The 15,424-nt window shown below is 42.9% G+C and overlaps 1 protein-coding gene across 1 annotated transcript in view; it reads left to right on the top strand.

The window, feature by feature from the left end:
• HGFAC (HGF activator) overlaps positions 1 to 15,424 on the top strand; it is a 103,570-nt gene that overhangs the window by 9,568 nt on the left and 78,578 nt on the right. The window contains exon 3 of the mRNA XM_033950292.1: positions 9,296 to 9,392. Within this exon, the coding sequence (XP_033806183.1) occupies positions 9,296 to 9,392 (97 nt within the window). The remainder of the gene's footprint in view (positions 1 to 9,295; positions 9,393 to 15,424) is intronic.

The following is a 15,424-nucleotide window of genomic DNA, read 5'->3' as shown; positions in this document are numbered from 1 at the left end:
TCTCATCATTTCAAATTTCCAGGCACAACTTGTACATGTAATGCCTACAAGTTGGCTTTTCCATCCTTGAAGGGCTGTATCTACAAGAGATTCCTCAATAGAACGTTATTATTTCAAGCAGGCAAATGAAATAAATGTTTAGCCAACTTTATCTCAAACGCACTTTCTTACCAAACTTTTAGAAAGTCAATCAAACCTTATCTTTTTGAAACCGCTCTGAACTGTTTGTGGTATTGGAAGTTTTTCGATGAGTTTTGTCAGCATTCTTTTCATAGCTTTTACAGGCTTATGTTTATCATCATTTTCATTTTTATATTTGTGGTTTAAGTCAAACCTCAACAACCCTGGGCCCCTGAAGAAGGCATGTTTACTGAAACACGGACCGTGTCAGGTCCTTAGGTTTCTTTAAAAAGTGGTAATATTTAACCGCATTGAAATCTGATATAATAAACATAGCCTGCATCTTGTACATTTTGCCTGCAGTTTCCTTTGTTTTCCACAGAATAACTTACACCTGGAAGAGAAAAAAAAAAGAAGAAAGGGCAGAAAAATCCTACCAAAGTAATTCCCTGTTCCTGGTTGGCTGGAGAGCCTATAAATCAAAAAGCTCTGCCTTGGGGTGGGTGGGAGGAAATTAAATTAACACCAGAGCCTTTCCTCAACAGCTATTTGTGCCCTAATCTGATGATATGCCCTGAAATGCAACCTAAATCATTAATCTAGGCTAAAAACTCTGTTTTGTATTAAACTCTAACAGACTCTAAAGGTTATACTATTGCCTGACTGATTGTGCTGAGCTAAAAAAGAGAACTACAAAAAATATAACCTACTAAAATCTAAGTTTACCTTTCCCAAGTTTGAATACCACCAGACAAGATGTTCCAATGGAGGCAGAAAGTAGTGCATGGTTGCTGTGAAAACTTTAATGCAGATCCTCTACAACCTCTCTCTTAGAACCAGACTTACTGAGGGTTAGGCACTAGGCCATCATTCCTCTCCTCAAGGGTCACCTGTGGAATCTGATCTCTTAAGAAAGTCCTCAGAGTTCAGTTAGGCAGATAATATCACCCGCCAGGACACAGCTGGCTTCAGAGCTTGGACGGGTGGTGATGACAATCCTGGCGTGTTCCTTGATACTGAAGGACTTGATACAGACAGCGATTGGCTGGCCCAGAACATCCTCTCCGACGTCAGAATTGACGTCGAGTGGCGAGAGTTGGTTGGTCCCGTGGGGAAGAGAAGCAGGGCGAACTCGGCACCGGCCTGTTCCCAATGGCGGCGGTGGCACTCAAGTGGCTAAAGAGACGCAGTTTGCCAGCCTAGGGAGAACAGTGGAGGGTGGCCAGCTGTGCACCCCCTTAGGGCGTAAACCCGGGGCAGACCGCCCCCACCCCCACCTTGGTATGCCACTGTCTGTACCTCACTCCCTCCCTATGACCAAAAATTCTCCTTTCTTCTATTCCCCGTGTACACAACCATCTCTTTCCCTCCCTTCCTCTCTCCCAAGTCATTGCCTTCTGTGTCCAAAAACCCATTCTCTCCCCCACCTCAGCATCTGTTTCCCTCCCTTCCTCTCTCCCAAGTCCATGCCTTCTGTGTCCAAAAACCCATTCCCTCCCCCACCTCAGCATCTCTTTCCCTCCCTTCCTCTGTCCCAAGTCCATGCCTTATGTGTCCAAAAATGCATTCCCTCCCCCACTTCAGCATCTCTTTCCCTCCCTTCCTCTCTCCCAAGTCCATGTCTTCTGTGTCCAAAAACCCATTCCCTCCCCCACCTCAGCATCTCTTTCCCTCCCTTCCTCTCTCCCAAGTTCATGCCTTTTGTGTTCCCCGTTTGCCTCCCAGCCCATCTTAGCAACTTTCTCAGCAAAATGTAGCTCGAGCCGCGTAGGCTTGTCTTCTATTTTCTGCCTGTCCCGCCGCGCACACATAGCCAACCAGAAGTCTTTCCCGACTTCAGCGCTGACGTCGGAGGGCGGGCTTTGCTTAAGCCCTCCCTCCGACGTCAGCACTGACGTCCGGGAAGACTTCCGATCGGCCGTGTGAGCGGCAGGGCAGTCGGAGTAGAAGACGAGCCTCGCGGCTTGAGTTATATTTAACCCCGCGGGTCCCCCATTGTCCCCGTTCAGCTCTCTCTCCTGCGCACCGCCCCCCCTAGGTACGTTACTGGCCCAGGCCCCCTGTCAGCAGGACTGGTAGTACTGCCCTGATGGCGGCCCTGGCTGAGTGCATTCACCAAAATTGATTCTTTAAACCCCCCCCCAAAAAAAAAAAAAACAAAAAACTTTTGCCTTTGTTTCTCCAAAATATAGTATATTACAATCAATGTCTAACTCTTGACTACAGTTCTCAACAAACAAGGGAACTTTGTCAGGCAAAACAAAACCCATACATCTCAGGATTATTGTTCACAGTAATATCCTGGTCAATAGTTTTGTACAGTTCCAACAAAAGGGGGCCAACTGCCAAGTCTGATTAGGTACCCGGGCTTTAATAGTCTCAGCCCTCTCTCTCTTTCCCAATAACAAAAGGCCAAAACAAGCCCAAAATTCAAAAGAATTTCTTTAGAGTTCACAAATCCTGCCCTGTATGATACTGGCAGGTTCCAGCTCCAGAGAGCTGACTGGGGAAGAATTACTGAATTCACCTTTTCAAACTTTGCTTTTCAAAAGCAACTCATGAAAATCCCAGCCAATATTTTTCAGCGAATTAATGCGACTTGTGCTGGCAGTCACAGCATCGAGAAGGAAAAACATAGTGAAACAAAATAATCCCAAAAAATTATGGTTTGGTGAGGCCTTCTCAGTCCTACTTCACACCCAGCTTTGCTGGTACTCCAGCAACTTCTCAACAAACAATTAAAAAAAAAAAAAAAAAGCAGTACTTTCTTCACAGCATCATTACCTCCTTTTTCCTACTGGCTATTCCTTTCCCTATGTACCCACAGCATCAGGCGTGTCTACCCTATTCAGGGCCGGATTTAGATGAAAAGAGGCCCTAGGCTATTCCACTTATGAGGCCCTTTCACCTCCCATTTTTAAGTTTGTAAATTACATGAGAGATAATAAAATACATCATTACTGTGATATATAGCAATAAGTTAAATGAAACATGTTGTTATTGGTACTAACCTTTATAAAAAATGTGACACGGATCTTGAGGCCCTAGGCTGAAGCCTAGTTAGCCTATAGGAAAATCCGGCCCTGACCCTATTGCAAATTTTGGTATCATTCACAGAGAGGGAAACCATACCAGACAGCCCTTCAGCAATGTCGCTTACAAATATATTAAAAAGAACAGGTCTTAGAACTGAACCTTGTGGCACACCACTGGTAACATCCCTTTCCTCTGAATGATCCCTATTTGCCACTATCCTCTGTCACCTTCCACTCAACCAGTTCCTAACCCACTCCATCACTTTGGGGTCCATACCGTGGGCACTTATGGCCTCTTTTACAAAGCTGTGTTAGCGGCTGCGCTGCGCTAACGACCCAGAAGCCCATAGTGATTTAAAGGGCTTCGGGGCTGTTGCTGTACGGCAGCCACTAGCGCGGCTTTGTAAAAGAGGCCGTTAGTTTCTATATTAGCTGACTGTGTGGAACAGTGTTAAAAGCTTTGCTAAAATATAAATACACCATATCTAGCACTCTCCCTCTATCCAACTCTGGTCACCCAGTCAAAAAAAATTGATAAGATTTGTCTGTAAAGACCTGTCTCTAGTAAAACCTTATTGCCTCGGATCTTGTCATCTAAGTTTCCAAGTTTATTAATATCTTGTTATATCGTCTATCACAAAAAAAATATCTAGGCGGTTTACAATTTATAAAATAAGTTTAAAAGGAAATTATAAAAAAAAAGGAGAAATAGAAAAACCCATCACCAAATTTAGTGAAGGGGGAAAGGTAAGTACATAAGGTTTAAAAAAAATATATCGAGATAAAAATAAATATAAATGCGATGAAGGGGAGAGTAGAACAAGAAGGGTTGGTTCGCCTCTAAGGAGGTGTTTGGATTTAAAAACCTGTGGAAAGAAATATTCCTGGTGAAAGCAAACGGGATCCTAGAAACTTTGGGCTCCTTTTACTAAGGTGCGCTAGCGTTTTTGACGTGCGCAAAAGATTAGCATGCGCAAACCACGTGCTAAATGAAAAATCCTAATTCAAGCTCTATGGAGGCGTTAGCGTTTAGCGTGTACGCTAAAACCACTAGCGCACCTTAGTAAAAGGAGCCCTTTGTTTTTATAAAAAACTGTTTATTCAATAAAGATTTATAATTTTTAAAAAAAACAAACCATACACAAATACAATAATACATCCATTCCAGGGATATCCAAATTATAATGTATCCACTTTTTTTCAGGCAGATTATTAACTTAATCCTCTTTCAACAAAAGTAACCTAAGACTGATAGAACATTATTTGCTGTCATTAATTTGTATTCAAATTTCAATATTCATCCAGAATTATATTAAACATACCAAGCCTCCAAAGATTCCCACCTCTTTTGAAAACCAATCACTTGATTTCTATGAATAGCTGTTAATTGACTAAGATAATAGGCATGTCATATACCCTGAATGATCTGAGGCATAGATGGAATATTAGTAGATGACCATACTCTTGCTATCTGCCTTTTAATAACCCCTGTACATACACATACAACCTTGAATACATTCTTATCCATTCCCAAAGGTTTATATTGCAGCAAGAATAATTTAACATCACATGGTATTACAGTCTAGGGATCCTAGAAACTTTACTATTCTCTGTTTTAAAAGCATTTCCATTAATTTACTTACTACAGAAGTCAGACATTGGTCTTTAGTTCCTGACCTCATCCTTCTATTTATATAGAGAGGGACCACATCCACCCTTCTCCAATCATTTGTTACCACTCCTGACTCTAAAGAAGCATTGATAAGGTCAGCAAGTGGAGACGCCAGAACTTCCCTAAGTTCCTTAAGTATCCTTGGATTTACGCCATCCGGCCCCATTGCTTTGTCCACTTTTAGTTTAGCTAGCTCCTCGCGAACACAGTCCTCTGAAAATCATGCAGGGTCTACCACATCTCCATTCTTATTTGCATTTGTCTTCTACAGTCCTGCTCCCAGTCTCGGTATGGGGGAGGTAGGGCTCTGAGGCTTTTTTCTTCCTCGCTTTAATATCCGTAGTATATGTTTGTGGGTTTGCCAGCCAGTATGTTTAATGCACTATCCCCCTCTTTTGCGAATGCATAGCGTGGGTTTTAGGGCCGGCAGCGGCGGTAACCGCTCTGACGCTCATAGAATTCCTACGAGTGTCGGAGCAGTTACTGCTGCTGCCGGCGCTAAAACCTGCGCTATGCATTCGTAAAAGAGGGGGCATATCTTTTTTTTTTTTCATTCAGCAACATAAAAACCTTTATTGATATCTGCTCACTTGACAGGCCCAATGTCATGCTGACCAGTCTATAATTTCCTGGGTCATTTCTGGAACCCTTTTTTAAAAAATTGGCTTTATATTGGCTACCCTTCAATCTTCCGGTACCATACCTGATTTTAAAAATAAATTACCTATTACTAATAATAGCTTTACAAGTTCTTTTTTTTTTTCTTCTAGGATGAACCATTCAGTCCAGGCAATTTTTTACTCTTTACAGGGGTTCAAGAAGGGTTTGGATAGGTTCCTGGAGGATAAAGGGATAGAGGGGTGCAGATAGAACTTGAGGTAGGTTATAAAAGTGGTCAGAAACCACTTCACAGGTCGCAGACCTGAAGGGCCGCCGCGGGAGCGGACCGCTGGGCGAGATGGACCTCAGTCTGACCCAGTGGAGGCAACTTCTTATGTTCTTATGTTCTTAATTTGTCAAATTGCCCCATTACATCTTAACAGGTTTACAGAGATTTGATCTAGTTCTTCTGACTTATTACCATGCTTCATACTTTCTTGTTGATACGCCAAAATTTCAAAAGCTCATAGTGAAAGCTTCATTGTAGTATATGGATTTGGCATCTGGCTTCTTGTCAACATCACAAAATTTTAACGAGTTTGACCAAGCCAAGACCTTTTGCTTTAATGAAAAGTACACTACTGCTGTTCACAGGTTTCAGATAATATACAATATTAACTAATATGACAGATTTATAAATTGTACAATCCAAATTAAAATATACTGTATCGTTTGCATTTCTGTCAGACCGATGCGGCAACTAATGTAGAGCAATTAACTCTAAACAAATTTGAGTCTCATTACCCAGGAACTCCTTCCTAAGCAGTTGCCGCCATTGCCCTGCTGTTAGATGCCAACCACATTTCTAATTAATGGGAAACCAATCCATAGTACAGGACATCTCTCTCCAGGGATGCAGCCACTGGCTTCAGGATTAATTATGAGTCTCGCCTGTCCTAGCATAAAGAACATGTGAAAGTAGAGAAAAATTAATTTATCAAAGTCCTCCTCCCCAGCTGGTGAGTTTAATCTCATAATGTTGCTTCTCACTCTTGCAGTTTCTATAAATGCTGCTTCTCTGCTTGTTAGCAATTACTGAAGCCTCTTTAAAGGATTTTCTGTTCATTATTTTACCTTTTCTTTTGAAGTTTCATCGTATTAAGCTTCCATGCTGAAAGCCATAATGAATAGGGCATTCATTTACCTTTTGAAGAAATGTATTTGATGGTAAAGCTGTCTATAAAACAATGTCTAAAAGTAATATGCTGTATTTCCAGTCATGAAACAGGGGAAATTTTATATCATTCACAGATTTATTGCTGGCACCATCCAGAGTAGGGAAGGAAGTTTAAACTCAACTGGAGTCATGCATATGGTGAAAACCGTTCCTTAATAAAATACCTCTCCCAAAGTCTCCAAATCCATTCCAGTATTAATACATTTTTGTTAATACTTTTATCTAGGAGTCATTCTTGACCTTGGACTAACTATAAGGACCCATGGTAGAAGGATCATTTTCAAGCAGCGTCTTCTACATAGACTCAATCATTTTTGACTTCTGATGACTTTTAGTTTGTTCCATGAATATTAAGGTTGCCCACTCTAGACTATTGGTAATTCTTTGCTTGTGGGGATACTAGCCTGTAGAACTAGGACTTTAGAGCTGAACCAAAACCTAGCAGCACAGTTATTCACCGAGTAGAAAATTGGGGCCCTTCTATGCTGAGGTAAAAAATGGCTTTGGTGCATGCTTGTGTGTATCATTTCTATGCAGTGAGGCCATTTTTCCGCATGGGCAAAATGGCCAATTTTTCTGTTTCCAGCATTAATGGTTTGTAAAAAGGCGGTATTAGTTACCACATTTAACATTGGGTAAAATAAACATAGCCTGCATCTTGTACATATTGTCTGCATTCTTTTTGTTTTCACATGCTAAGGTTCCCATTACTTCATGACCTTAGCATGTGAACATACAGTACTCCCCCGATATTCACGGGGGTTCCGTACCAGGAACCCCCGTGAATCTTGAAAAACCGCAAATACGGTTTTTCGTGAGGGAGACTGGAGAGGGCAGCGGGAGAGGCAGGAGAGAGCAGCCAGAGCGCCGGCGAGTGAAGGAAATCACTCGCAGTATGCTCCGACCGCCTCTTCCTGTACTAAAGCCGAGCCTTACCAATCAGGAGCTGCATGTCAGAGGGGTGGAGATGTGGATAAACTGCTCCTACAAACTGAACAAAGGTTTATACTGTATATAAATTCAACACTGTCTCACCTTACATGGACTTAACCAGGAAACAGATTATTCTGTCTTTTTATGAAGTATTTTATCTTTGATGTGCTTCCTGACTCTCGATTTGATACCTTCTCTATTACTGTTGTTTTTAGAAGTCTTTTTTACTTATTTATATATGTACTAGTATTTTAGCCTGTTACATTAACGGGTGCTAGAAGTCTGGTCGGCTCTCGTAGACCCTTGCCGCAGCCCCCCCTTCCCTTTCCGCGGTCCCGACTCCAAACCTGCCGACTCCAGCAGCGTCTACAGCACTGTACACACGCTGCTTCGGGGCCTTCTACAAGGAACCTCCTACCTCCACCGAAGTGGTTTACTAGAGGTGGTTGAGCGATCACCTCATTGGCAAAAAACCTTCAATGAAAAAGAGCTTTATGCTGTGCTTTACTAATGTGGGAGACGTTTCTGGCATCCCATTTGAAAGAAGTCTGATCGGTCGGGATACACCCTGAGGCAGCAGACTTGTGAAATGCTGGCCACCGTTGGTGTACCGATCAGCTGAAGATAAGTGGAAAAGTTTTCCTTCTATCTTTTATTTTTCATTAGTAAAGCACAGCATAAAGCTCTTATTTCATTGAAGGTTTTTTGCCAATGAGGTGACCGCTCAACCACCTTTAGTAAACCACTTCGGTGGAGGTGGGAGGGCCCTTGTCTGAGGCTTTTTCCTTCATTTTTAGTCATGTAATAGCCTATGCTGTCTTTATATCACACTATAGGACATTACAGCATCAATTACCATTGAAAGTGTTTATTATTTTATATATTTTGTTTTCATGACATCTGAGTCATTTGTGATTGCATATTTCAAAGTCATCTGCCTCTACCTCTTTGGGAAAAAAAAAATATATATATATAAATAATTAACATTTTCTCTGCATACAGTGTGCTTTGTGTTTTTTTTTTAAATTTTGTGGTTACCATTATGTATTAATAAGATTATATTGTGTGTTTGTGAAAAATGAATGGAAGAAATTGCATGACAATTAGTATTATTATTATGGGGGTGGGGTCTGGGGCGGAGCTTGGGCAGGTCTGGGGCGGAGCTTAGGTGGGGGGTACTCAGTTGATATTTATTAGACTTAGGGGGTATTTGGCTTGAAGAAGTTGAGAAACACTGTTGTAGTTAACCATAGAGATGGGGACTCAGGCCCATATCCCTTATGGTGGAATATGTGAGCCTAACATTACCCACTCAAAACCTACTGGACCATCATATAGGTGCCACCTGCAGACATAAGGGCTATTGTTGTGGTATATAGTTGAGTACAGTGGGTTTTGAGTGGGTTTTGGAGGGCTCACCATACACTGTGCTAAAATAGCTCACACGTTTTTATGGTAGCCCACATTGATCCTTTCACCTTTTAAATGCTTAAAATAATTTCCTTATTGCAGATTAAGCTGACTGCAATTAAAAGGGTGTGAAATACAAAGTGCTAAGCAGTAGGATGAATTAAGTTCATTTATTTATTTTTATCTACAGTTCAGTTCTTGTACCATTAGACTACTTCTTTTCTCCATGCCCATGTTTGGTAAACACACACACTGCCATTTGAGTTCACACTTTCTTTCCTTTTGCAGGGCTCACAGAAGATGGTAGGCCATGTGTGTTTCCGTTTCGGTACAGAGGAAGAATGCATTATTCATGCATATCAAAAATATTTTCAAAAAAGACATGGTAAGTAAATAATATTAGTTGACTGAATTCACGGTAGGAGCCCAAAGTAGACCTTTTTTTCTCTCTCTCTTTCTTCCCCCCCAGCCCACGCAGCCTCTTTTTCCCTCCCTCCCACCCCCCATCAAGCTTGCCATTGAGCCCTGCCTGCCCCGCCTTGCCTGTGACGAGTCACCCTTTCCCGAAGGCGGAGTACTGTGCTGCATGGAGGTGCAGAACCGCTGCAGCCTGGCTCAGACACAGTGCCTGAGCTACTGCGGCAATCTCTTCCTTGGCCTGCATTACATGGGCAAATGCTGGACTGTTATCCCCCACATGGTCGCCATGTCACTGTGGGAGAGACTGAGTAGGCCTGAGCTGAGATTGGGAGGGCAGGCCCACCCATAGCTAGACCCTTAGAAGGAGGCCTTAATCTTCAGGATCATTTATCTGGAGCATTTTTATAATGGGAATCTGCGGTATACCTGAAACCAGATAAACAGGGGCAATGAAAGAAGTACACTGGTAGAAAGTTTGACATTTTAAATTCAATCATTTAATTTATCTAAACTTGAGGTATGTTGTGCTGTTTTGTTGATTGTGTAAGTTAACTACATAATAATAAACTTTTTATTATATAGCAGTGGCAGTTAGAAAATAAGAACATAAGAATAGCCTTACTGGGTCAGACCAATGGTCCATCAAGTCCAGTAGTCCGTTCTCATGGTGGCCAATCCAGGTCACTAGTACCTGGCCAAAACCCAAGGAGTAGCAACATTCCATGCTACCGATCCAGGGCAAACAGTGGCTTCCCCCATGTCTGTCTCAATATCAGACTATGGACTTTTCCTCCAGGAACTTGTCCAAACCTTTCTTAAAACCAGCTACACTATCCGCTCTTACCAGAACTCTAGGACGTGCATTTATTTGAAACAGTCTGTAAAACATCTTGTTTCTGTATGTAAGCTAAGGCATTATAGTAAATCTGTAATAAACAATATGGGAATGTCAATATCATTTCACATCCTGTTTCATGTTGTTTTTATGTATAGGCACACTATAGTGCAATGGTGTATGCTACTGGCAATATTGCCCCCCCACAAAAAAAAAAATTAAGATAAAAACGTGAATAAAATGAAAAATCCTAGAAATGACACGGGAAACATTTTGGACTTTTCACATAGGCACCTGGTTATAAAATCAGGTCCTAAAAGTTTTGTTTCAGTTCCGACACTGGTCTTCCTTCTGCAGTGGTTTTGTCCTGCAGTTCTTTCTCTTTTCTTTGTATATAAGAGAGAGTGAATCTGTGCAATAACTGATCTAAGAGGAATTGCAGCCCTTTAGCTAAGATCAAATATGAAGACTGAGCTGTGAGTTGAGAGTGATCCATTCTTGGATACTTTTGACCTTTACAACAGGACTTCCCAAACTTGTCCCATGCAGAGTGAGTGGTTCCATGTACAAGCTGTCTTCAGCTTGAATCCGTCATGAAGGAAGTAAATGAACTGAGAGAGGAGATGGCAAAACTGAGAAGCATCTGTGAGAAAGAGAGGTACATCAATGAAATGCTTCATAAAGCATCAAAGATTTCCAGAAGTGGGGAAGAAGAGGCTGTGCTGAGGGAGGAAAGCTGGACTCAGATTACAGGACCCTGCAGGACTGATATTGTGACTCCACCTGCCATTGAACTGAAGAACTGGTATGCAGCCCTGGAAGTAGAGAAGATGAGAACATGCCAGGGAGAGGAAGGACCAAAGCTCAAAATCCCCAAAGTTGCAGGATTCATGACCACTAGGAGGCGGCAGGTAGTGATGGTTGGTGATTCCCTTCTGAGGGGGTTACAGAAGCATCCATCTGTAGACTAAACATGATATCCCAGGAGGTATACTGTCTGCCTGGTGCCAAAATCCAAGATGTTATGGAGAGCTTGCTGAGACTCATCAAGCCTAATGACTATTATCCAATGCTGCTCATCCATGCTGGCACTAATGATACGGCTAGGTACTTCTATGAATGCATCAAAAGTGACTTTGTGGCTCTTGGAGAGAAGGTGAAGAGGTCAGGTCCGCAGGTGGTATTCTCACTGATACCTCCTGTTGAAGGTAAAGGCCTGGGCAGGGAAGCTTGCATCCTGGAGATGAATGTGTAGCTACATGGATGGTGTCTTCGAGAGCGTTTTGGCTTCCTGGACCATGGGATGATGTTCCAAAGGCAGAGCAGGGATGGTGTATCTCTATCAAAGAAGGGAAGAAATGTCTTCAGCAGCAGACTGGCTAACCTGCTGAGGAAGGCTTTAAACTAGAATCGTTGGAGCAGAGTGATCAAAGCCCTCAGGTGAGCGAATCAGTAAACACCTCTACACAAAAAGGAAAAGGAGGCAATGTCTGGAAAGCAATATACAGTATACCAATGCTCAAAGTATGGAAAGCAAGGTTCTGAATCTAAAGGCTGTGATGGAAGAGGTTGCATTGGATTTAATGGCTATCACAGAGACATGGTTCACAGAGAACCGTGACAGGGATATAGTTATACCAGGCTATAATCTGTACAGAAAAGACAGGGTAGGAAGAAAAGGAGGGGGAGTAGCTTTATATATTAAAGATCATATTATAGCCACACTATTGCAGGATTTGCAGGGTAAAGAAGAGGCATTATGGGTCAATCTGGAAAGAGGGAACGGAAAATGTATTTACATTGGTGTGAAATACAGGCTTCCTACACAGACAGAAGTGCACAGAGATTTAATAGTAGACATTCAGAATATAATTGTAAAAGGGGAAGTATTACTAATAGGTGATTTTAACATGTCAGATGATGATTGGGGTATCCCTATAGTGGGGTCTTCTAGAAGTAGGGAGATCCTGGATTCTCTACAAGGAGAACTGTTCCAGCAGTTGGTAATGGAACCCACGAGGGATGGGGTCATACTGGACTTAGTGCTTACAAACGGGAAAAGTGTTTCTGATGTTACAGTGGGTAATCATATGGCATCTAGTGATCACTGCATTTGTGGATTAAAATTAAGACAGGTATAGAGAGGGCTTATTCAAAAGTAAAGGTACTAGACTAGAAAAACTAACTTTGTTCATATGGGCGATTACATCTAGGAATTGTCTGGTTGGGAACATCTGAAAGAAGTAGGAAAGCAGTGGCAAAACTGAAAGGAGCAACAAACAATTTTGTAAGGAAAAGTAAGAGGAAAAAGCTGCTTTGGATCCTTCCCTGCCTCCCTGTATGCCCACCCACTGCACCACCCCCCACCCTTGAAGTCGACCCGGCCACCAAGCTGGAGCCGACATACTCCATTCCCACCCCCCGCCCCCAGCAGCAACTCCAAGCAGGTACAGGCCATTGCGCATGAAGCAACTCACTTGCTATACGCGACCGGCCCACAAACCTTCCCCCTGACATCGATTCTGACATTGGATAGAAGGTTCTGGACCAGCCAATCGCTACCTGGCTAGCCCAGAACCTGCTCTCCGACATCAGAATTGATGTTGGGGGGAGAGGGGGAAGGCTTGTGAGCGGCCGCGTGCAGTGTGTGAGTTTCTGCGTGCACCGTCATGGCCCGTGTCTGCATGGAGTTGTGCTGGGGTGGGGGAGATGGATGGAGTGTGTTGACGCCGGCTTAGTGGCAGGGTCGGCTTCAGGGGTGGGGGTGGTGCAGTGGGTGACCAGACAGGGAGGCATCCCCGGTGGCGGCGGCTTCAGCTTCAGCGGGGGAGGCAGGGTTCCCCAGCGGTGCCTGTGGCTTCTGTGGATGGGTCGACTTTGGGGGGGAGGGGACATGAACTTGACACATGGGGGCACTAACTTGGGACATAGGAGGGGGGACTAGAAAGGGAAAATTGATGGGCGTGAGTGTATGAGTGAGATGGTGCATATGGGGAAAGGAAAATTGGACATAGAGGTGAGGTAGAGATGCATGGGGAATTGAAGGATGAGATGGAGAAATGTTGGATATGGTGGTGGAGAGGGCAGATTGAAGGGGATGCAAGGAGGAGGAATGTTGGACTTAGTGATGGAAGGAAAAATGTGGCATTGTGCTGTAGAGGGGTGATAGAAGGAGAAATGGGCAAGGGGCTGGTGGGCAGTAGTGAAAAGTGCTGCACATGATCTGGGGAATGAGAGATGAAGAAAAGTAGGACTCATGGAGGGACAGAGAGAGAGAAAGAAATGTTGTTTGGGAAAGGGAATGGGGTCAGGAGGAGAGGAAGCATGAAGGAGGCAGAAAGAAAGAAATATTGGAAATGCAACCAGAGACTCATGAAATCACCAGACAACGAAATGATATTAGTTATTTTTCTTATGCTTTTCTTATGTACTTTAGTTTTTAATTAGTTCTTCCTTCTCCTATGTTTTCTGCTATGTACTCTAGTCTTAATTATATGTGAACTGAGTCGAGCTCCACTGGGAGATGATCCGGTATATAAGCCAAAGATTAGATTAGAAAAATAATTTTATTTTCTATTTAGTGATCAAAATGTGTTACCATTATATATTAATAAGATTATATTGTGTGTCTATATAAAAAATGGATGGAAGACAAATTGATAGTGGAGAACCGGTGGATATTGTATACTTGGACTTTCAGAAAGCGTTCGACAAGGTTCCACATGTAAGACTTCTCAGGAAATTACAAGGCCATGGAATAGAGGGAGATATATTAAGATGGATAGGCAAATGGCTAGAGAACAGAAAACAGAGTGGACATAAATGGGAAGTTCTTAGAATGGGAAAAGTGACTAGCGGTGTACTTCAGGGCGCGGTACTTGGACCCATCTTATTTAATATTGTCATAAATGACCTGGAAGAAAGAACATCCAGTGAAATCATCAAATTTGCAGACGACACAAAGCTATGCTGGGCAATCAGATCGCAGAAGGACAGTGAGGAACTCCAGAGCGACTTGAATCAATTGTAGAAGTGGGCAGATTAATGGCAGATGAATTTTAATGTGGAAAAATGCAAAGTGATGCATTTAGGTAGAAAAAAATAAAGATCACAAGTATAGTATGTCAGGTGTAACTCTGGGAAAGACCGAACAGGAAAAGGACCTGGGTGTACTGATAGATAGGACCCTGAAACCGTCGGCGCAATGTGCGGCGGCGGTGAAGAAAGCAAATAAAATGCTAGGCATGATAAAGAAGGGAATTAAGAGTAGATCAGAGAAAGTTATAATACCACTCTACAGAGCCATGGTCAGACCACACCTGGAATACTGCATCCAGCATTGGTCTCCATACCTAAAGAAGGATATAAAACTGCTAGAGAGGGTGCAGATACGAGCAACGAAGTTAGTGAAAGGTATGGAGAACCAGGACTACGAGGAATGACTTAGGAGACTGGGGTTGTTCTCCCTTGAGAAGAGGAGATTGCGAGGGGATCTGATCGAGACTTTCAAAATACTGAAAGGATTCGACAAAATGGAGCAGGGAAAGCAGTTATTTACAATGTCTAATGTGACACGGACAAGAGGATATAGACTGAAGCTGAGGGGGAACAGGTCCAGGATGAATATCAGGAAGTTCTGTTTCACACAACGAGTGGTGGACACCTGGAATGCTCTCCCAGAGGAAGTAATTGCAGAATCTACCGTTCTAGGATTTAAGAGTAGATGCACATTCTCCTTATGAGTGGCATAGAGTGATACGGTTAAGGGTAAATTAGATGCACTTCTCTCTTGAGAAGCACACAGTGATATGGGGACTAAAACTATGCCAGGGTAGACCTGGCGGGGCCTCCGCGTATGCGGATCACCGGACTTGATGGAACCAGGGTCTGATCCGGAGATGGCAATTCTTATGTTCTTATGTACTATTAGTACTATTATTATGGAGGTGGGGTCTGGGGTGGAGCTTGGGTGGGGGTACTCGGTTGGTATTTGTTAGGCTTAGGGGGTACTTGGCTTGAAGAAGTTGAGAAACACTGGATTACAGGACTGGAGGCAACATGGATTCACTAGAGGCAGGTCTTGTCAGACAAATCTGATCAATTTCTTTCACTGGGTGTTCAGAGAATTGGATAGTGGGAGTGCGCTAGATGTAGTGTATTTA

This window comes from Geotrypetes seraphini, chromosome 1, assembly GCF_902459505.1.
Source record: "Geotrypetes seraphini chromosome 1, aGeoSer1.1, whole genome shotgun sequence".
In the NCBI taxonomy this organism is placed as follows: domain Eukaryota; kingdom Metazoa; phylum Chordata; class Amphibia; order Gymnophiona; family Dermophiidae; genus Geotrypetes; species Geotrypetes seraphini.
This window is presented reverse-complemented; position numbering and strand designations above follow the sequence as displayed.